A 24180-nucleotide genomic window follows, 5' to 3' on the forward strand; every position below is an offset into this window, starting at 1 on the left:
CCTGGTCCTTGGACAAAGGGACCAGACTTTGGCATATTCTGTCCTCAGGAAGAATCTGAGAACCTGAAGGGGAAGCCAGGGGCACTTGTGGAGGGCCTTAGGAGAAGGACCCCTTGCAAAGACCAGCATTTCTCGGGGGAGGAGCTGCTCGGCTAGATTGGACCATCCTGGGACATGGGGGATGCCCACACCACTGCCTTGGACATTTGTGAAGAGCTGTTTTGGTCTAGTGACTGCCCACTGAGGCAGGATTAGGGACAGCACCTGCCTAAACCCAGTTCATGACCTAGGCCTCCAGAGAGTGGTCACACTGGTCTCCCCAGTAAAGCCCAACTTAACGAGGAATAAATGGCTCGGCTGAGTCATAAGCACAGACGGCCTATCGGCTTGGGTAGATTTGGCAAGGGGCAGAGTTGGTCAGAGTTTAATGCCACAGAGCCCTTAGTTGAGAGCAGTTGCTACAACCATGCAGGTTCAAAAAGAACTTCACAAGTTTTGCTTTTGCTGATAAAAAATATATAAAGAAAAGGAAGTTTAAAAAAAATAAAAAAAAGCATTCTGCAGTTGTGTCCTAGTAAATCTGCCAGTTAAAATATGTGCTTTGTAGGTGACGTGAGTGCCAGTCACTTGGGGAAAACCAACCTAATCTGATAAGTCAGCAGTCTGGGTCCCCTTGACATCTCTGTTTCTTTAGGGTTTTCTTTGGTCAGGTTGAGTCCACAGAGGTGGCCTCTAATGTCACTCCTTGGATGCGCCTCCATTGCCTGCTGATGGCTACAGCACCTCCTGTCAATTTATTATAAGTCTAGCTGATTACTATGGCAACTGGTTCTATGTACATAGATGTATTCGGGGCATTTACGACTTCGTGTATTTTTATCTGGTCTATTGTGCTGTAAGAAGAGACTTTGTGGCCACTGCATAATCCCCATAGGTGAGGCCATAGATTCTGCTCTCAGAGGGTTTGTAGTGACTATTGATCAGTTGTGGGGATAAAGATAAATAGGACACGCCAGCCCTCCTGCTTTGCTAGTTTGTATATTTTTGCACAGGGTTGGGGGCAGGGGGAGAAAAGGTGTTACTCTTTCAAAATTTCCATGGTCTTTCTCTTCAAGGATAATGAGTATGTTGGGATCTGAATAGAGCATGTATCTTGCAATCATTGGGCTGGTAGAGGTCACTTATGATCTACAGGTAAACATAAAAGCAAATTGAAACCATAGAAAAATTCTCTTATAATTCCATCACCATTTTTTAAAACAAATCATTTATTGTTCTTTATTGTTCATCACTCAGTGAGTGTTTACTGAGTTTCTACTTTGTGCAGGCATTCAGCTAGGTCAGTGGGCATCCTTCTCTCTGCTCTGTGTCTGCTTCTCCATTTGCTGGGACCAGAGAGACCTCTGTGCTTGTCCCTTTGCCATCCCATGGGGATGCCAGAACAGACATGAGTTCATCCACGGGCATTGTTAACATAATAACAAAGAAAATAAAATCCGAGCTCTTCCCAGCCCTTACTTTGCCACCCCAGCCCTGGGGAGAAAGTGTCATCCCACAGTTAGTGATGGCACTAACTCACTAAATACCAACTACTAAAGATGTGTTGAATGCCTGGCCTTGTGCTAAGTGTTAGGAATATATTGATGAATAAAAGCCAGGCCCTTCCTGAAGTTGTTTATCAAATATGTGGAAAGGTGTCTTGTACACCAGAATCTACAATGAAGTGTGGCATGTGCTGTAAGAAACCTGAGAACAGGAAGCACCAAAGAGGAGCTCAGAGTTCTGATGGGCAGGGCTTGGAAAGCCTTCCTGGAGGAGGTGTTGCCAGCAGTGATGGAAGGTGTGTGGACATCAGCGGGTGGCTGCTAGGGAGAGGATATTCTAAACAGGAAAAAGGCAAGGCAAGTGAAACGTGGGTTCATGAGAACACAAACACCTGTGAAATGGGGCTAGAGGTGGCCAGGGGCTGGGCCTAAGGGCCAGCTAGCCAACCCCTAGTCTCTTATTTTTATCTTGAAACCATTGGAGAATTACTAAAGGATTTCAGTGAAAAGAAGACCTGTTCCGATTGGGCTTCAGAAGCATCCATCTAGTCATGGTGTAGGATGATTGCAGGATTTAAAAGCCAGAGTCAGAGTGATCAGTCAGAAACATTTTGGAGGAGAGCACATGGGAGCAGCTGAAGGTCTGGATTAAGGGGGAAGAAATGTCAAGTGTAGGGTGTATGGGACAGTAATTTAGGAAAGTCATTAGTAGGTGACTCTTTGGACATGGAGGTGAAATTGTGGTACACTACAGGAAGGCCCGCTGCAGAAGTATCCTGGGTGATGTAAATGAGACCCCTTATGGGTCTTGCAGTGACCCTACCCCCAACCCCAGTTATGGAGCAGCTGGAAGTTAAAGCTCGTTAGCCCAGATGTGAAACTTGGCAGAAACAGGCTGCTGAGTAGCAGAATTTTTGCCTTTTATAATTTACTAGAGGCCCAGGGCATGAAAATTCATGCACTGGAGGGGGGTCCCTCAGCCTGGCCTGCCCCCTCTCACAGTCCAGGAGTCCTCAGGGGCCGGAGGCGACCTGGCGACCTGGGGAAGGCGACACCCCCATCACAACTCTGCTGCTGCCACTGCTGGCAGCACAAGCTTTGGCTGGCCCTGGTTATGTGAGCCTCAGGATGCCCTTGGAGGCTGGGCAGCTGCCATCCGAAGCTTGCCTGCACCTCAGGTGGCTGGGCAGCCAACATCTGAGGTTTACCTGTGCCTCAGGTGTTGACTGGGCAGCTGCCATCCAAGGCTTGACTGTGCCTCTGGCATTGGCTGGGCAGCTACCATCGGAGGCTTGCCTGCGCCTCAGGCTGGCCCTGGGTGGCTGGGGGGCTGTGGGTGGGTCTGGCTGCACCATGCGCCTGGCACCTTCCCTGCAGGGCTGAAAGGACTGGGGGACTCACATGGGGCTAAGGGGACTGGGTGCCGCCATCTTGTGACTGCCATCTTGTGGCTATGGGCGTTGCCATCTTTGTTAAGGCATGAGGGTCAATTTGCTTATTCCCTCTATTAGATAGGGTTGTTTTTATTACTATTTCTTCCATTGCAGCTTAGATTCAGTAGAATGTTTGCTTTCTATTCATAGTATAATTGTCTCTGGAAGCTGACATAGCAGAGGCTTCTAAAGGCAGCAGACCCACCTTTCTGGGGTCTCCATCCTGGCAATATCCCACTTTTGAGTGAGCTGCAGACACACCTTGTCGAGATACAAGTGAGGAATGGGCAGCCCCCATTCTCTCCTGCATCCTATCTCAGATCATCTATGTGTTGCCTTGATGGGGGCCCACGTGGAAGCACCTTCATCCATCGGATTCATCCCTCTGCCCCAGCTCAGGGGAGAAGGGTCAACAATGATCTCCGGTTTTCAGATACCAGTTTGTCTGTCTGCCACAGTAAAATCACCATTTTCATTGAAAGCTCTTTGGATGGAGATGAACTAGGGATGTTGTGAAGACAGAACGGAGGGGGCTGGGACTTAAGGTGGTAAAATGCACTCATCCTTCCTACAGCAGCTAGAGGTCATGTTCCATAAACATTCTGATTCTTGCTACTCTGAACATATGTTTCCTTGTTATCTTTTAATTGGTTTTTATTCTAAATTTAACACTAAACAGTTGTGGTAGCGGCTGTGAGCACTGGTGTGGGAACATGTCAATTCTGGGGACTTGGGAGGCACCAGGACCTCCTCCGTGCCTCCATCTCGTCCCACGTCACACCCGCCTGCAAGGAGAATCGGAGATGCTCATCGTGCCCCCTCCTGCCTGTGTTGTCGTGTTCATAGGTGTCAGGTTCTGGGGAGCAAAGGGAGAGGAATAACCTGAAACCTGAAGTCTACCACCAAAAGCCATGCATACTGCAGGGGAAGCCAATAGGTTGGAAGCTACAATCAGCAGGCTGTGGTGCATAAAACCTTGTATTCCCGGGAAACACTTCAGAAATTGTTGAAAACTAAGCAATATGTGGCAATTGGGTGTTCTTGAGATAGAGAAATCTGGGAAGTCAGACTTTAAAGAACTCCCAGGTCTATGATGGGGAAGGAAGCCTGGTGCAGAGGGAGGAGGTGGAGCTGGGAATTAGACTCAGTGTGAATACAGCCTCTGAGCCTTGATGTCCTCATCTGCAAAATGGGATCATCAGGATGTTGCAGAGAATTGTCAGGACTGAGTCAGGGTTGGCAGAGCATCCAGCCCAGAATAGGTTCTCAAAAATGTTAATAATTAGATTATTTTCCCAACTGGGCCCTGCAGCCCAGTAGTCCAACAAGATACTCTGTGAACAATGAATTCCGTATTTAGATTATTTTGGACAACGTTGTGTGCTATATGCCTTCTTTTTTTGAGATTTATAACATATCGGGGAATTTTAAAGGCTTCTCAAAGGTTTACCAAAACCCTGCTTAACTTTCACTCTAGCTGCCCCTTCATATTAGACCTTGAAAATATTTGTGATTGTCTGTGTTATTCTGAGAAATGCCATTAGCAAACCCTGAAAACAAAAATTCTGTGAAATCTGCTTAGAAGAACTCTGAGTTTTTGTTATGTGGCTTCTAAATAGGTGAAAATCTTTCTCTTCAACCTCCATCCAGATTTGACAACAAATTCTCTTATTTCTTCTGAAATACTCCATTGGTTTGCCCTCATTCTCTACACATAGTTGTCACCCAATCTGACCCCCAGAGCTCCATAACTGTGTTGTTAGGACAGTCTCCTGACTGCCATCCATTCACTCATTCATTCCAATTCAGCCTGTGTTACATGCCTGACCCATCTTCAGCAGCTGTTTCCACCCGCCACACCACGTCCTGTGGTGCCAGGCAAAGCCTCACTCCTAACTGTTGCTTCCAGTCTAACATTCCTGTCTGCTATTGCAGGAGTCCATTCAGTATGACCCCACCCTGTCAGTGTAACTATACATACGTAGATCCACTCTCAGCTTTCGAGCCACACACACCCAGGTAGCAGGCTAGCTCTGTCATAGGCTCACCCCTGATCTATTGAGCTCTCACTGTAAATACAGTGGTTTGTTATACATGAACTTATTGAATTCTCACACTCTGCTCTGAAAGATAGATATCATTATTTTCATTTCCCAGACACACAAAGTAAAGCATAGAGAACTCAGGTCCCATGGATTTCAAAGACCTGGCTCTTAACTTGCTGGTCATACTACCTCTCAGAAATGGGAGGAACTCACGGGAATGGTGGAATTAATAGATTTTCTTTAGCCAGAGGCATTTAAAAACCTAAAAATACTTTGAACAGAGAATGTGAGGTTGGCCATGATGGCTTGCTCAGGGCAAACTCATTCTAGGTCTCTCTGTTATCAGCATGTTCTCCTCTTGTAAGTCACACAGGGGATGGATATAATGTTTAATAACTTCTACTTTCCATAATATAATATTCTCCCATATTTGAAGAAAAACAGCCTTCTGGCATTTGTTCCAACCTCTCCATGGTTGTGGAAGGTTTTACCAGCCCCTGAAGTGACAGGTGTGTTTGGAGACAGCATTCTCCCAAGTTGCTCATTTCTTCCTTTGCTTCTCACCATTGACCAACAGTTCTCTGTCGTGGCCATGGACAGTCTCTCGTGTGAAAGCGATTGTATGTGCCAAGAAGGTGAAAGGGAAGCAGGAGTTGCCATGTTTGCTCGCTGCCTAGGAAGGAAGATTCCTTCAGGTGATAGTTTCAGTCCTTCTCTGACCACCTTCTTTCTCAGAAAAGAGCAAAGTGTCCTTTATACACTATCCAGTTTGTCATAAATGCAGGGCCACACAGCGTTGTCAGCTTCCAGATATGACAGTGACAGATTCATCAGTCAGTCACCAGACATCTACTAAAGATCTGCTATGTGCCCAGCAATGTACTGTGGAGAGCTCTACAGTATGATACTGACCTCAAAGAATTTGCAGTCTATTTGTGGTAGCAAGGTAACAAACATAATAATAACAGCAATAATGCTAACAACAGCAGCTGCTTCATTAGACATCTTGGCATTATACTAAGTGCTTTGAATATACTTTTTTCAAGTAGAAGACAAAGTGGGGCTTAGTGACGTCACCTTATTCAAAAATAGTATTGTAAGGAGGGTTAGGTAGGGGAGGGAACATTATAATTGGGAGAATGCTCTGATAAGGTCTGCAAGCATCTTGAGACTTAGGCAAGTTATGTCTCTCTTTTATAGCTTGCTAGAAGGAAGTAGGTGGGGAAATGGTGTGAGGCCAGCCTGTTCTCAGGAGGGTCTGGATCCTGGCTCAGGCAGAAAGTGGGCTAGCGTTTAGGGGCCTGGGAGAAAGAGAGGAGTTTAACCAAAGTTTAATTAGCAAGCTTTTTGTTCTGATTGATCAGTGGGGGCAAACAGCTCAGCTAATCAATTATAGGGGAAAGTGGGAAATTTGAGGGTCTATGTCTGGCTTTGTCACCAGTAAACAAAGGTAGCATCTGTGAGTCATGTCTAAATCTCATGGAGAAGAATCGTTCTTTGCAATAAGCCTTTTTTTTAGAACACAAAGAGATGACTGGATTTCTTAAACTTTGACTAAGTCAGCACTGTCAGTTCTCTATATGAGAGTTGACAAAACTGAGCAACAGAGAGGTCAGTTACTTTGCCCAAGTTCACAGAATGATCAGTAGGAGAGGTGGAGCCTATACTTGGTCTGTCTCACTCCAGGCTGTACAATCAGCCCTATGTTACGTGGTCCAGACTATAGGTGTTAACTGGAGTTGGGAGAGACTGAGTGAGGGCCAGAGCAGTCACTGCAAGCTTCTAGGAAGGAGACTTCTGGAGAATGAGCAGGAGCTGATCAGGTTGTTAGGTATCCTGTGAGTTATCAGGACATAACAATAAGGTAAAAAACAAAGATGAAGGTGGCCAAGGAAATGGGTAATTTATGACATGTTAAAATCATGTGAAATTTAAATTTCAGCATCCATAAATGATGTTCGGTTGGAACATGGCCATGCCTATCGTTTAGGTGGTGTCTGTGGCTGCTTTGTCAAATACAGGCAGAACTGAGTGGTTTCTGCAGAAAAGCCTAGAATACTTACCATCTGGCCCTTTGCAGAGGAAGCTTGCCAGCTCCTGCTGCAGGTGGATTATTTTATGGGATCCTCTCATCCCCTGAGACTCAGTCCAACAGCCCTATCCCCAGCAAAACCTAGGCTGGACTAACTGTCCAAATCACGTGGTCCTTCTTTGATCCTTTTTTAAAAATAGCTTAATTCTGTGTGTCAGCCTCATCTCCTCTAGAAGACAGTACATCCTTCAGATGTAGGGATTATACACAATTCCTGCTGGTGTGTTCAAAAGGCCGGCACCGCACCTTGTAAATAGACATTCAGTAGCTTAGTATTTGCTCTATTAGATTGAATTGAGTTCCACTTTGGGTCTTCTGATGTCAACCAACTATTTAATGAGAAGTCCTAGGAGGCTGGAGAGAGAAGCCTAAGAAGGGTCTGTAAAGATTTTACTCAAAAAACAACAACAACAAATAATGGTTACAGCTATGAGCTGAATACTTAGCACTATTCGCATACAGTTTCCACATTGGTTACTTGTTGACAATATTGCCTTTCTGCTGTTTCTCAGAGAGTAAGGTTAGATGAGCTTCAGGGACTTGGAAATGTTAAGGATCAAATTTCTCTTCCACCATCTAAGTGTTCTGTTCCTTGGCCTTCTTGACACCCGCTAAGGTTCTGGCAGTGGGGGAAGCAGGAGCAGGTTGCATTTTATTGGTGAGTGTGTACATGTGCACACATGCACACAAGAGCAGGTGCTCATTTCATCGTGTGGCATTATCTGTTTGACAGTAGACTAGAGCAAAGACAACATCTGGATTATCTTCCAGGACACTTGATACTGTGGGAATGATGAGTAAATCCAAGGTCCTATAATTCAAGCTTTAAAATGGAATTCATGATGTAATGTATCTTGTTTCCTGTATTTCTCTGTGTGGGCTTGATTCAAAGGAAAAATTGGTGCAAAGGAAAAATACCACTGGCCTCTTGACACCTAGAAAAGGTTTTATTTTTCTCTTTTCTTTGAAATAAGAAAGAATCTAAACCTTTTAGCACTCACTCCTTTCTATAATAATAAAAAAGTAATATGTTAATTAGACCAGACAACTGAATGACCTTTCAGATGTCCTTCCAGATCACCTTCTGGATGAAACTGGGGCTGCAAGGGCCAAGTCCCTTGCATGAATTTTGTGCATTAGGCCTCTAGTCTATACTAATAAAAAGGATAATATGCTAATTAGACCGGAAGACCTTCCAGGAGACCTTCTGGATGTCCTTCCAGACAAAGCCATGGTGGCAGGGCCAAGGCAGAGGCAGTTAGGGGCAAGCAGGTCAGCAGTGGAGGGCAACTGGGGGCAATCAGGCCAGCAGGCAAAGTGGTTAGGGGCAGTCAGGCAAGCAGGCAGGTAGGTGAGTGGTTAGGAGTGAGTGTTCCTGGATTGCGAGAGAGTTGTGGGATCAGGTCTAAACAGGCAGTCAGGCATCCCCTGAGGGCTCACAGATTAGAAAGGGTGCAGGCTGGGCTGAGGGACACACACCACCACCCCCCGTGCACGAATTTTGTGCACTGAGCCACTAGTCTATATATATAAAAGCCTAAGCCAATAGGTGTGATGCACATTGACCACCAGGGCTGCTGAGTAACACAGCCCTCTCGCACTCCAGGACCCCTTGGGGGATGTCAGACTGCTGGTTTTGGCCCAATCCCGCAGGCCAGGTCGAAGGACCCCACCTGCCAGAGAGACCCCGCCAGAGAGACTCTGCAGATGCCTTTTATGTCCTGGTGCCCAGTCCTGCCCCACTGGCCACCTTCTAATTAATTTTTTTCAATGTGCACGTATCTGTGCACTGGGCCTTTAGTGTGTTATAAATATCATTTAAGACATGGAATGAGGTCCCTTAAATGCTGCCTTTTATATGCCATCTACCCCATGCCATTGCCCTCCAAGTAGTAGGGCATTTGGGGAAAACTATTTTGTAAGCAGAAAAGTTGACTTGAGGGATCAGAACTTCCTCTTGTTCCACTTGTGTAGACTTTTTCTTGAAGTGATTAAAGCTCAGCATGATCACAGCATCTTTCCTTACCCCCCCCCCCATCATCCATTGAAATATCATCCATAAATAATAGAGTTGTTTAGTTTTGCCAAACAGTAATGATGCCTAAGGAATATACTGCCAACTTTTATCTCTTTTACATATTGGGGCTACTTTTAGAATGTTTAAAAAGTATTCTGACAGTATTTAGAAAGTAAATTATTCTTGCTTAGGATGGAGATCAGAAGACTGCCTAAGTCAGAATTACTTTGTGTGCCTGATAAGATGCAGGTTCCCAGCTCCTCCCCACTGACTTAGGGAAATATCAAGAAGCTTAAGTCAAGAATAATAGAAGTTTAACATTTGGCTGTTAAAATGGACTTGAACCCATGCTTCTGAATGGCTCTGCCTGCTAGGACATCGCTGGCAAGTGGGTTGCCTGGTATCCACATGAATACTTCTGCTAGGCCAGAGCTCGCCATCGCCAAGGCTACCCACCTCCTTGACTTCAGCTGTAAGTTATTACCAAAATGGCCTCTAGAGGAATCAAGAGTCTTGCTTTAGCCTGTGTGCATCCTCCAGAGTAGTTTTAAAACTTTCTCCGGATTATGCCCAAAGGCTCTCTCCCATGCCTCTAATATCACTCCTATTTATCATCTACTTTTCTATCCACGTCCCCAAACGTGCACAGTAGAAAATGAGCTTTATTTCTTATTTATCTGTGTATATGAGTACTGAGTACTGTACCTGACATAATAGGTGCTCAGTGAAAATTTGTGGTTCTCTAAACTCATCCTCTTATCATTTCCCCTCTTGGATCTTAACTCCACTCTCTGAAATACACAAAATTCATGTGGTTCCACTTCTGCATGACAATCCTTCCAATATTTACAGAGAGAACTGCTAAGCCTGCTTCTGAATCCCCTTGTCTCCATCCCAAACTGCCTTAGTTCCTATGACACTGTGTCCGGGTGACCTGCAATCTTGACAGTCCATCCTTTTGTCAGATCTCTATCTACTTGGGTCACCCAGAACTGAACCAACTCATGGTTGTAGCTTGAGGCAGCTGTTCCTCTCCGTCACCTTGGTTACCACACACTCTAATACAATGGGAGATATGCTGTTGGCCTGGCAGCAGGCTCCCTTCATTGCCAGACTCTTCATCTTGTAACCTTTGCTTTCCCAAGCATACTGCTGTTTTTGCCATTTACAAATGGTGCTGCAACCAGGCCGAGCCGTTGAGCCTCTTGAAAACCAGTGTGGGTGCAGCTCTCATAATGAGAGTGTTATTAAGGTTGGACAGGCAGTTGCAGAGACCAGTGTCTGAGAACAGAGGGCATGCACGGGTCACTAAGGGGTGAAAGAACCAGGTCCACTCAGTGCATTTTAAACTCAAGAGATGAAGGACTTGTGCAGAATCCAAAATTGCCACCAGGAGCCACAGTCTATTTGAGCTGGTGGCTCCAATGGGCAGGAAGGCAGCATAAATCTCAGTGAGGCAAAGCTAAGTGGTAACAGTCTTTAAGTTCTGTCATACATAGTTAATTTGCAGAATAAATTGGTCGGGGCAGCAAAAGGATTTAACATATGAATTCATTTGAAAAACAGAAGCTAGATGAGTATTGAGAGGAAAATGGAGACATTACAACATTCCCTTGCTGGCTGGAGTGGTGTTATTACTGAATAATATTTTTATTAAAAATTTCTAGATTGTTTGATAGTTAAAATATTTATAAGACAGACGCTGCAGCAGCTCAGCAAAGCATTAACCTCTCTGGCTGGGGAGCCACATAAGCCCCAAGTGATTCCCCTGCATCTCAATCAGGTGAGCATCCCCCCACATCTACTCACACCCACACCTTCTGTGTACATGAGTGTGCATCTGAGGTTTTGCCATTTCAGAATTGACCAGGGATTTCCCTAGATGATGCTCCTCTTCTCCAGGTTTGAAGCCAGAAAGAGAAAGAGATGACAAGGCAGGAGCTGGAGCATACAGGTCAGGAGGTGGAATCAATGTGTAAGGGCGAAATGGAGTCAGGTAGAGAATGTTGCTGCCTGGTGGTTTTGGCAAAGCTAAAGGCGCCCCCTAGTGGATAAATGCTGTCCAATGCTACAGAGAGGGAAACCTCATTAATCTGAGTGTGGATAAAGCAGGAGCTCAGGGAAGGCCCCCAGCGGAGCCCTCACCACTAGCAGAGGCTGAAGCTGGTGCTGGGAGCTCCCTTTCCTCTGCACCCTCTCTGTTTCTATATTTTTTTTCTGGGCTATCTTCTTGAGTTTTCCTGCCTTTCTCTTCGGGGAGATGAAGTAGTTGGGAGGCACCTACCCCTGAAATAGGAAAAACCAGAGCACAGAAGAAAAAGCCTTCATCTCCAGGCAGTGCACAGCCATTCACATGGACTCCCTGCTGATGGAGATCTGGCGGTAGTAGCCCGCAGGTGTTCCCCGTTTCCACCTCTCTGCTCCCTCTCTCCATGCCGCTCCATCTATGGCCAACCAGCAGGGATAACCCAGTGCATCTCTGCACATTTGAAGGCTGTGACTCTGAATCTATTTGTCAGGTTTATTTTGATGTTGACAAGAGGCCACACAGCCGCTGCAGGGTCTTGGGATGCTGATGGAGCAGAAACTTCTTCCAATCATCCCTGCACCTTGCCTGGAAGTCCAGGGGATGGACAGTAGCTCCCAAATGGCCAGCCAATGCATTGTCATCAGCTGTGGTCAGGGAGGGCTCACAGTCAGTCACCATGTTGAAGGCTATGGACACTGCAGTGGATTGAATATGTTTCCTTAACATTCATACTACCTGGAGCCTCAGAACGCAAGCCCTGCTTATTCAGAAGCAGGGTATTTGCAGATGTAATTGTGTTGAGATGAGGTCACACTTACAGTGAGCCCTAAACCCAATGACTGGTGTCTTTATAAGAGCAAAAAGAGGGGGATTTAGACACAGACACACACAGATTGGGGTGATATAGCTACAAGTCAGGGAACCCCAAGGGATGCTAGGAATTCAGGCACTACCAGAAGCTGGAAGAGGTAGGGCAGGGTCTTCCCTCAAGTCTGGGGGAGCATGGCCCTTCCAGCCCCTGGACTTCAGGCTCTCAACCTGTAGACTGGAGCCATACATTATTGTTGTTTTAAGCCACTCAGTTGGCAATGTGTTAGGGCAGCCCTAGGAAACTTAAGAAGAAGAGTCTTAGTGAGGACAGAAACCTTGGTGATCCACTCAGAGTCCCATGAAAGGCATTTGGCGAACAAAGAAATGGGACCACAAGAGGCAATTGAAAAATAGACAGCATGTAAACATTACAGAGGGTGGGTATCAGATAATATATGAACCAATTTATTGCAATTCATCCAATACTGAGGGAAGTGTCTGCAGAGTATCAAGTGCTGGGCTCCAGGGACACACAATGAGTAAGACTCCGCCCTGGAAACAGACAAGACATGAAGGCAGACTTAGTCGACACAAATGAGGTCAGTTCTCTGTTGGACACAGGTATGAAGACCCATGGAATCACTTATGGCAAAGGCAGGATTAGAAGGCACTCAATAAATATGTGGAGGGAGGGAGACAGGAAATACAGACATTTTGGGGGTGGGTGGGTGAGGAAAACAATTAAATCAGCCCAGCCTACCACACCCCGGCACTTAGTAAGCACCTCCAGGTCCTTCTGCCGAGCCTGGCCTGGCCTTTGTGGCGAAGCCTAATGAAGCTTTGGGTCGTCACTTGAGGGATTGCAGGCAAAGACTAGGAAGAGCTAACGTCCTTTTGCTTCTTTCCATCTCTTAATATTTGTTGAATTCTTACCAACTTCAGGGCATTGGGTGAGAGCCATGGCAGTCCACCAAGAATAAGGCAGCTCTTGCCCCAGGGACTCACATTCTAGCTCAAATTTTCAACCAGTGTGCTGCAGGTTTTTAAATCATACAATACCTATCTATTTAGGAGCCATAACCTCTTTTTCTTTAAATTGTCAAATAAAAACATGACAACAGGCAACACAACAATAGACAACCCATGTGAATGAATGAAAATTATACCTATTTTATTTGAGAAAAAAAAATGGTTGTTTTTTTTTTGTGTGTGTGTGCTATAGAATTTTAATAGTTAGCTTATGTGTGCCATGAAATGAAAGAGTTTGAAAATGCTGGTCTATCTAAGAAGGGCTCATTTTTTTAGTCAATGCTTCAGTTACTTGGATTTTGTCTGTGTGTCTTGAGACAAATGGGCTGTGTGGAGCTGGGTCTCCAAGCAGTGGTTGCATCTGTCAGCTATCCTCACCGTTTCCTCCTCACACCAAGGTCAAGATTGGACAGGGGATCACAGCTCGACAAAGGCTATCTTTCCGTTATGAATTCCTTGGGAGGTGCTGCCATCCGGCTGTTTGACTCAACCTCTTATCCCAAACAAAATTTCACTATGACTGACCAAAAAGACACTGACAGAGGCTTTGATGCATTTCATCCAATGCCTGGCAAAGAGAAAGCACTACGCTTACACCAAAGCTTCATGAACCTAATTAGCCAGGAACCTCAACCAGGCAATCATTGGTTTGATAACAAGGCCATTAAGAGGAGGCAATCTTAACAAAATGGAACCTTATACTATTGATCAATTCTTAAAAAGCCATTTGGGTTATAGGTACCATTTTATTTCTGTCTCCCACAGCTTCCAAATCTGCATAGTCATAATTGATGAATAAAATTATCACCTTGGAGGCACCTTGGGGAAAGGTTTAATCCTGTTTCCTAGGCAGTGCTTCACGGGTCAGGCAGAAAATCGGAAAACTGAATTTTTAGAGAAGAAAAATGTCAACAAGGATTGGAGGAAATGTAAGCATTTTCTGGCTAAGTATCAATTAAAGAAAAATTCAATTTTCCAAAATACACCTTTTCTTGAGCCTCCCAGTTAATGACGCTTTGCTGCAGTGCATAGTGGGTATTGATGACAGCTAATTACCACACTAGACCTCCCTACACCCATAGATGCTGCTCATGCTTATAACAAAGACCATCTGCTATTTCCAGAAACTTCCCGAAGAAATACCAAAGCACTAGATCTGAAGTGCACAGTAACTTTAATTTTAGAACAGAAAATAAAGGCTACATCCTGACAAAGGATTTAAAAAAAAAATTAATTCAGTTTTAGGAAAGGACCAAAATATAAATTCTTTGGAGGTGGAGCTTTTTCTGGACATGGTGAGCCAGTGGTTTTCTAGTATTTAAGCCCCAAAGAAAAATGTGCTTCCTCTGAGCTCTGGGAGTGCTGAGTGTGTGGCTGGAAGTGTGGATGGGCCCTCAGTGTGCAGGCTGAGAATGGGCGAAGTAGAAACCTGCAGAAAACGCAGGTGTTCATGTTTCATCCTTCTAGCCATCCTGGTTCCAGATGCCTTTTTCTCTTTCGCTATCACAAACACTGCCCTTCTTGCTGGTGATGTATAACACATGATTCTTAATCTCAGTATGACTGCTGTCACCCCGCTCCACCCACCCAGTGATGCATCTCCCATCTCAGCCACCTTTGGTACCCAGAGGCTTACAGGCCCCAAACACCAGCTAGGCCCTTTGTCACTTGGTGACATTAGTGGCTATAACCTTCTCACATTTTCTAGTCTCAAAAGAACCACTGCCTACTCGTCCGCATCATAGTTGGCTTTTTCTTTTATTAAGCTTAAGTCCTTCAGTTCCAAGGTAGTGAATTACCCAATGCACATTAATGAATTTTGAAATGCAAGTGTAGGTTTCACAAAATTTGCACAACACACTTTTGTCAGTATTTCCCTCAATCTGTGTAACTAGATGATATCTGACCAATGCCCAATTGTACATGAAAGCGGAGGAACCCACTCTGGATTGATGCCCCTCTTCTTAGAAGAAAACTAGACCATCTCTAAAGTACCCAGGCCAGTCAGACAAGAAAGGAATTTAAACCCCGCCTGTCCAGTGAGTACCTGCTGAACACAGACAATTGTCACTTTGTACACAGGTCATTCTAAGTGACTTATTAATTCAACAAACACTTGTAGGCCTTCAGTAAATATTTGTATAATGAATTGTTGAATGTATTAGGCATTCGACAATGTGGGATGTTACAGTGAAGAATGAGATGTAATTTCTCCCCTCAAGGAGCCACCGCATGATAGGATGGCTGGGGCCAGGGCACATAAGTAGACGGGCATTGCGAAAATAATTAAATTTGGAGCATACTCACTATGTTCCGGGTGCTGCTAAACTCTCTTCATGGAATACACCATTCATCTTTACCAAGCCTTATTAAGTCAGGTCAGTTATCTCTTTTTTTATGTATGAGAGAGGTCAGGCCCAGAAAGGTTAAGAAACTCGCCTTACATTGCACAGCTAGCAAGTGGGAAGATCAGAAATCAAACCAGGCAGCCTGACTGAGACCTCACACTTTAGACTGCATTGCTCTGGGCAGCAGTGGGCTAGCAGAGAGGTGGATGGCTGGGGGTAAAAGATGTGCTTAAGGAGCCTGGGTGACTGACTGGGAGAGTAGGACAGAACCAGCAGTGCAGCCACGATTTCTGCCTCGAGCACCTAGCAAGTCGGTGCCTTTGCTGAACTGGGACCTGCAAAGAGGACCAGTGTTGGGGCAAGTGTGGAGGCAATGTGGATGGCAATTGGGGGCACATTGATTGAGGTGCCTGCTGGGCAGACATCTGAGTGGATTTCTGAATAAGCATGTTAAGGTTCTGGTAAATGTGGAGGAGACCGGGCTGGAGATGTGGAGTTGGGTGTCATCAGAATAATGCTTTGTTCCTTCTGCTTGCTTGAAGCTTGGTTGAATGGCTAGACTCTTGTCAAACACAAGGCCCGCGGGCCAAATCCGTCCCGCCAGGCCTTGCAATGTGGCCCGCACCGCGCTGTCATCACTGCACTCCGCTGCGTTTCCATCACAATGACAGTTTATGACTGTTCAGTAAACCATTCAGCCCGCGATTTAGGCTGGATTTTAGATTTTGGCCCCTTCTCTGATTGAGTTCGACACCCCTAGGCTAGAGACTGTTCACAAATGCTTTGGTTTTATTATGTTTGACTGATTTAAAAAAATTGAATCTCTTATCATGACTTAATATATTCCACCCTTCCCCCTTTAATATATATATGGAGAGATGGATGGGTGGGTGGGTGGGTAGATAGATAGATAGATAGATAGATAGATAGATAATTGTAGGTAATAGGCAGATGGTAGATATAGATGGGTGATAGATAGATAGGGATCTATACACCTAAACTATGCAAAGTGTCAAAGATAAGGAAGACACCCCAGGGTGCTCATTATCTCACACAGAGACCTAAAGATGGAGAGAAGTGGCTGGTTCATGCCCTATCCTTTTCCTTTAATTATCCACTAAAGGCCCAGTGCACGAATTCATGCACCAGTGGGTTCCTCAGCCTGGTCTGCGGGATGGGGCTGAAATTGGCTCTCTGACATCCCCCAATGGGTCCTGGATTGCAAGAGGCCCAGGCCAGGCTGAGGGACCCCACTGGTGCATGATTGGAACCAGGATCAGGGAGAGATGCTGGAGGTTGGCCAGCCAGGAAGGGACCATGGGAGTGTTCCAGGATGTGTTGTGCCTATCTCACTCAGTCCCAATTGGCAAGACTCCCGCAGCAAGCTAATCTACAGGTTGGAGTGTCTGCCTCCTGGTGGTCAGTGCACATCATAGCTAATGGTTGAACGGCCTTAGCATATTACACTTTGATTGGTTGAGCAGCTGACTAGCCAACTGAACACTTAGCATATTGGGCTTTTATTATATAGGATTGTACTCTATTTTGCTCAGAGAGTGTGTCCCTTGGCAGGTCTGGGAGTTCAGATTAAGTCATCCAGAGTCACTGAATCTCCTCTGAGATTGATTCCACCTGCATGCCTGGACAGAAATGTGATTTCAGATGACTCAGGACACCTGCGTGAACCATAAGGGGTGGGGATGGGGGGAGGACCTGCATGGGGGTGTCAGTGGGCTCAGGGCTCAGTGTGCTGTGTCCATGTGCTATTTGCTTGCTCTGTGTCAAACTGTCTCTCCTGAGGATCCACGCCATCTCCAGAAGCTGACTAGCTTACATCTGATTCCTCACTGCCTAATGAACTGCCTCTGAAGCTCTGGCTGTGATGTCATTAGCATCACATTGCCTTGGACACTAACTTGAGACTCTTACAGCAGCCCCAGAATCCTACAAGAATTGTACCAATTTACTTCATAACCACTCATTCACCTGGGTGACCTGTCAGTTCCCACCAGCACAGTGGGCTGGCATGAGATTGGCTCAGTCACTTTTATCATCTTGATTCCAGATGGGTCAATATGTACCTGCCCAAGGCCATGGGCACAGCCATGGTGAGATTTTGAACATCAGGAGGCCAGTATTCTCATACCCCGATATTCTGTGGGGGAAATTCATCCACTGTGTGCCATAGGTACAGTTTTAGCCTCAAACAAATGGCATTTATTTATAGCAAACTGTATTTTCAGAATGCTTTGCAGTTTGGGGGCTGTGAACTATTAATACATTTCATGTTGGCTCTTCTTCCGTTGTGAGAAACCTGAGTGCCTGGCTGGACCCCAGCGCCTTCCCTGTGAGCAGTGGGGTGGGCTCTGCAAATAGGTGAAAGGAGGCCACAACCACACCCAGTATCCTCCATCAGAAGGTGCCTAGGCTAATGGTAATCTTTTAAGACCCTAATTGTAGCTTATTTCTTATGTCCAGAGACTACTTGTTGAAATAGAATATTCATTTTATTAAGAGACACTAGTGTCAAATTACTAGAGCATTTCTACCCAGGTTCAAGATGGCGGAAGGGGGCAGAAGCACCCACGGGCTGTAATTGGAGTGGGCCATAGAACCATAGGAAATGGGGCGGAGTCTTCTCCCTACCACTCTCCACACACTGACCCCTCTCACACCCGTGCCAGCATGAGGGGAGGTAAAGCAAGTGTCAGACATCAGACTCTGCTGAAGCTTTTAGGATTTGGACGAGCTTCACTTGCCACGGATGTGATGGTTGTAAGTGCTCTCTTTGGGCAAAGGGAGATTTATCTGGCTTTCCACCAGACTCCATCATTTTAAGGAGCATTTCCCAATTGTATCTTTAACCGCACATGGGAAAATGTGTTTCCTCCTTGAAAAATCTCTCACACATCTCTATTCTTTGCCGGAGTCTTCCGGGAGTTCACTGCTCATCACTTCTGTGTAAATCTAGCTCCTCTCTAGGCAGCTCATCTTGCCTGGTGGGAGGACTGGCAGGGCGGCTAGTCTTGGTCTCGGGCGGGGCTCGCTCTTCTGGACTGGTATAGTTTCAGGAGTGGGCAAACTTGATTCTGAATTACAGCAAGAGTTGGGTGGCTTCCCACCATATTCTTTTGCACCCTCCTTTTCTTGCCTCTCTTCTCCCTGGCCTTGTACTGAAAGATATAGGGGATGGGGAGAGGGAGTGCTGCATCTTGATTTTTTAAAATTTTCTTTGAATTTATTGGGATAACAGTGCTTAATAACATTAAATAGGTTTCAGATTAGCATCTCGATTTTAATTTGGGAAGCCAGAAGACAGCAGCAAAGGGAGCAGCCTCTCAAATGTTCACAGCAATTAAAGCCTTAATGATAGATTGCTGAAGGGCTGGAGGCTGTCACTAAGCTCCAGATGGTGTGGGGTTGCAGTGCCCTCTAGTGTCAGACCTGAACATTCTGAATAGTGACCTGAGTTTTATATACGGATATGGACATAGGAGGTGAGGGGCATTCCTGGGTATTTGGGAATTAAAGGTGAGAGAAAAGGTATTTCGTGGCATCTTATTCTCCCCTAAAGCAAATTATACTCCACGTGAATAATATTGAGTGGGATTTTTATTTTCTCCTGTACTTTTGTTTTCCCTTGATCATCTTGTATTTTTCTCCTTAGGCTAAGTTGGATGGAATTGTTTTACTCATTAATGATGTATTAATTGCTAGAGAAAATTTGTGCCACTACAACATTTTTAAGTAGCCATGTGTCACTTTTCCATAAGTTTATTTTCTGTGATGCCGAAGTGGTCACAGAATGTATCACCATTTATTTCCTCTAACAGAAGTCATTTTAGACTTGCTGTCACCACCTAGTGGTTACTTTATAGAAACCTTTTCTAGCCTCTGTGTTGAAGACCTCAACCAGGAGGGTTGTGGGCTGATCATGAATTGCAATGCATCTGATTCTAGGCTAAGTTGGATGGAATTGTTTTACTCATTAATGATGTATTAATTGCTAGAGAAAAATTGAGGGCCAACCCGGAGACCCTTCAGCTCTCTGGTAAGGCTTGCAAGGCAAAATTTTAAAACTCTTATCTTGAAAAAAAGCACTGTATCTTTACTGATCATTTTTTAAAATTTCGCTCACTTCCCCAATGAATGAAGGCATGTTTTTCTATAAATAACATCAAGAATTCAAAAACCTTATCCCACCCCCACTTATCCTTGCCATGAGCTGGGTGAGGACTTTACAAACACTCCCAGCCATGAGTTACAAAAGCCTGAATGTCAATCAAGATTTACAAATTGTTTGGAGTGACTTTGGAGCTAGCTGGTGTGGGCTCCTGGATCTCCTATTTAATAACACAGGTCTTGGGTTTGGTATGTGCAGGAATGTAGTTATCTTGAAAATCCAGGAAGGGCTTGAGCTCAACTCTAGATCCTTTATTAAACCGATGCAAATGTGAAATAAATTGTATCCTACATTGATAGTCACTGAGTGAGCCCTTTGCCTTAGAATGCATGAGGAGCCCACGTCCATGGAGCTGCGGGGTAGAAATGCCTCATCTGCGTAACGGAGATGCTCATCTGCACAACAGCAAGGCTGCGGTGCCTCGTATCACACAGCAAACAAGAGGGGAGAGCGAGCACTGCCTCAGCCCCACAAGAGAGAAGTCTGCTATGAAGTCAATGAGTCGTATCTCGCAATCACCTTCTGGAACCACTTTGCAGAGCCTTCTTCCCAGACCCCCCAAAGATCTCCCATCAAACATCGCATTCTCATTGTGAGAGGACAAAATGGATGGCCTATCCGCCCATTGTTTCGAAAGGCCCAGTGGCCTCCCTGCAGCTATTGCATGTTTATGCTACCAGGAGTCAGGGAACTCTTAAGGGACTAGGGGTTTTTTGCCAGCAGACTCTACTTCCATCTCCCATAGAATTAATAAGCAGAAAATCATGAAGGCTTGGAAAAGAAATACCAAGCAGTGCTTTATTCCACAGGGGACAAACTGTTACTTTTTGGTAGGCATTTCCAATGTCTGTCACTAAAAATAAATCAAGAGCCCCCCAACTCCCTTTTACATATCAGTCAGGGTGGTATGGACCCATTTCTCAGGCTTTGGAGTGAAAATCTTTTTTGAAAAAGTCCAAGTTCCTTTCGCATCTTTATTGCATTAATTAATAATGAAGCTGAGATGTCCTATAACAGAATTGGATTCAAATTTCAGATCTCACAATACAATAGCTGTGAGCTTGAGGCTCTTGGCCTGACTTTTCTCATCTATAAAATGGGTGTAATGATAGAATTCCATGCAAAGAGCTGATGTAAAGCTGGTTATGATCAGATATCACATTCCTGGAATATACAGGCTCAGTAAACCTTACTCATAGGTATGGTTAGACTATGATGATTTGCATGTACTTAGCTACCATCATGTGCTTTAAAATCATTCTGGCCTTTATTCATTAGCAATGCTAGAGGGAGTACTGTTCAGACCTTCATTCTCTGGATGCAGAACTGTCATTGCTGTTACTGCTTGCATTATGGATGGCAGTCATGGACCTGCACACAAAATGCAGAAGCATCCCCGAGAGGATCAGTGGGGCTGATGCTGCTCAGCCAGGAAACAGCCTACTCCCCTGGTGGGGGGATCTGGGAGGAGGGGTTCCCCAGATTGAGCCAGACGACAGAATCACATTTTTACCCCCTCTGTGACATTTCCTGACCGCTCTAGGATTTGACTCTGGTGCTCGGGGCCATGAGGCCATGCAGCCCTTGTTCTTCCCTCCCTCACTGTTCCTTTTCTTTCTGTGTCTGGCAGGCAACTCCCCATCTGACGAGTCAGAGGAGCGGGAAAGAGACCCCAAGGTGCTAACATTCCCAGAATACATCACCAGCCTGTCGGAGTCTGGCACCAAGCGCATGGCAGCCGGAGTCCGCATGGAGTGCCAGAGCAAGGGACGGTGCCCCTCGTCCTGCCCCTTGTGCCATGTGACATCCAGCCCTGACATCCCTGCCGAGCCGGTTCTGCTAGAGGTGACCAGAGCAGCCCCCATCTATGAACTGGTGCCCAATAACCAGACCCAGCGGGTAAGAGGCCTGGGACTCTTGGTTCAGGGAGGCAACAACAGAGGGTGTTGCCAAGGGCTCGAGGAGGTGACAGGTGCAGCTGAGCCCATGCTAGACTATGGATAGTGAGACTTTTTGTTTAATCTAAGCACCTATTTTCTTACATTTGCATAGTAATTCAAGTCAGTGCATTCACAATTCCCATAGTAATGACTTAGGAGTCACAACTGAACATTCGGAAGGGTTTTGAACACCAGGGGCTGGAAGGAAAAAGGTAGATAGGGAGGCATAGCCGTTTGCAGTCACCAAAGTCATTGTTCAGAAAGCCTCGGGGGACAGTCGTGGGAGAAGTTTCAGCTCTGCTTCCTCTTGTTGGCTGCTGCAGTGAGAGTGGCAGGAGCACATTGGACACCTGAGCCAGAAGGAGGTGGTTTCTCACCCATCACTCTGACTCAAAATGTCATGTCCATGCAGAAGTCCCTGCCTTATATTATGGTGCAGGCCATGACATCTCCCAACCACCCCTCCATCTCCTCTGCTTCTCCCTTTCCAAAGATGCTCAGGGAAAAAGCAGGCACCTAAAGGGATAAGTAAGGAAAATGTGACTGAGGTGGTGACTTAGCTCATTTCCTCAAGGTCATAAAGGACAGGGTGGGTCAAAACAGACACACAAAAACAGCAACAATATGGACAAAAAGAAACACCTGAAAGCTTAGGGTGGGGACTTCTGAGACTATAGGCAAAGGGGGACAAGACCTAGTAGAGTCTCAGCAGTGATCCTCTTACCTGCCTGAAAGGGGTCCCCATCCCAGTGGGGTGATAATTGCTTCCTCTGTCCTCTTTTGAGGGACACCTGGTGTGTCGGTTTCATAGGTGGTGTCTAAGCCAACAGGAGGGATTTTATGTGTGTGTTGCTCTCTCTTACTAGTGTCTGCCTCTGCCACAGATACTTCATTGAGTGTTTGAAAGAATTTGTCCCTTAGGTTTATAAACTCTTCAGTTTGATAGAAGTGGCCATGGGAAGAGTTGTGGGAGGGAAGAGAACTCTGGCAGGCAGCTTGAGAGGATCAAAGGAGACCCAAAGGAGGCCCAAAGCCTAGAGTGACAGTGGCTCTACTCCACTGCCCAGTCCTGCCCTGCCCTGCTTGTCTTCTGGCAGGATGAAGAGGGCCAATAAGGATGCAGAGAGGCATTTGAGAAATAACTAAGTGCCTCTGGGCAGAGGGAAGAGCAGTAAAGGCAAGTCCTCTTGACTACCTGGTAGAGAAGTCACTGTTGCTGGAATGCAAGTGTGGAATGATGGAATAGAAAAGAGATGGCAGGTGGAATAAGACTTGCTTCCAAGGTGTCAACCACAGGGACAATTGTGATGCTAATGAAAGATGAGCCCTAGTGGTCTGGGCTTCCCAGAACGATTTCCTGGAAAGAAGTACTACTGGCTGGAAGTTACTTAAGACCAAATGGAGCTTTAGTGGCCCTTGATTATGGTGACTCAGCCTGGAGACCTGACACTCTTTGCCCTCTCTTGCAGCTCTTGCAGGAAGCCACCATGAGCTCCCTGTGGTGCTCCGGGACTGGAGATGTCATCGAGGACTGGTGTCGCTGTGACTCCACTGCATTTGGGGCTGATGGGCTCCCCACGTGTGCGCCTCTGCCACAGCCTGTGTATGTGTCCCTTTACTTTTCTCTCCCTCAGGCATGCCTCAGCATTATTCCTCAAACACTTATTAGAGAAAGTCTACCATTAGCAAAGCTATGGGCTAGATGCTGGGAAACAGAGAGAAAACCATGATGCTGCATCTGGAAGGCAGGTGCACAAACTGTAATTGTAGGAGGAATGGTTTGATAATAGTTATATGAGACATATAAGTGAAGGCTTCATGAAGGAGGTGAAACTTGAATGTCTTCTCGAAGGTGGACATAGTAGTACAGCATGGCCAGAAGGTAAGGGGTAATAGTGCTGTTGCCTTGGAAGAAGTCAAGTCTATAATGAGGCCATTGGTGTCAGTCCGTGTGGAGCAATTAGATGCTGTTATTCCTCCTTGTAATAGATAAGGGAATGGGTCCCTATAGATGGAGGAATTTTCCAAAGAGCAGAGCCATGGCTATCAGCCATCACAGTGTGGAGAGGATACAACTGAGAGATGACTTTGGGCGGAAGCAGTGGAGCTTGGTGGCTGACTGGGTGTGAGAAGGAAGGAGGATTGAGAATGGCCTTAGGCTTATGACCTGGGTGTCTGGGAAGATGAATCGGCCACAAATGAGAAAACAAGCATCAAAGAAGACGCAAGTGTGAGGAAGGGGCTGGTTCCGTGGGGGCCTGTCTTGGAGTTACCGTGGGGCAGTTCTATAGCAGTGGCCAGTGGTCAGAGGGAAAGATAGTTTGGAGCTGCATAAAAAAGTAACCACTAGGGATAAGACTGAATTCAACTCAAAGAAATGAGAGATAGAACACAGCTCCGAGAAAGAATGTTCCAGAATAAGTATCAACTGGGAAGAGCAGAGGGTCAGGGATGAATATGGCGGGGGTGGGGGAGGAGGGAGTAGGGCGAGATCTGCATTTGAGGAATGAATAAGTAAAAGTGCTGCAAAGGTGGCTGAGAATGAACATGTCCAATATCTTGCCCCTCACGGGAAGGCTGCACAGACTGGCTGAACAGCCTGTGAATCCTGATGGGCTAGAGCCCAAGGCAGGGCCCCCTTGTAGTCTCTGCTATAGCATCTGTCATTGGAGTGGAGCATAGAACTATCATGTCTAATATGGAGTGCTGG

General features: G+C 45.8%; 1 protein-coding gene across 5 annotated transcripts in view; it reads left to right on the forward strand.

Moving 5' to 3' along the window:
• Window positions 1-24180, forward strand: part of ASTN1 (astrotactin 1) — a 253533-nt gene that overhangs the window by 216183 nt on the left and 13170 nt on the right. For all 5 annotated transcript variants that reach the window (XM_045583192.1, XM_036442542.2, XM_036442544.2 and 2 more), the window contains 2 exons: window positions 21161-21429; window positions 22940-23073. In XM_045583192.1, the coding sequence (XP_045439148.1) occupies window positions 21161-21429; window positions 22940-23073 (403 nt within the window). The remainder of the gene's footprint in view (window positions 1-21160; window positions 21430-22939; window positions 23074-24180) is intronic.

The sequence above is a fragment of the Pipistrellus kuhlii genome, unplaced genomic scaffold, assembly GCF_014108245.1.
Source record: "Pipistrellus kuhlii isolate mPipKuh1 unplaced genomic scaffold, mPipKuh1.p scaffold_m20_p_18, whole genome shotgun sequence".
In the NCBI taxonomy this organism is placed as follows: Eukaryota; Metazoa; Chordata; class Mammalia; order Chiroptera; family Vespertilionidae; genus Pipistrellus; species Pipistrellus kuhlii.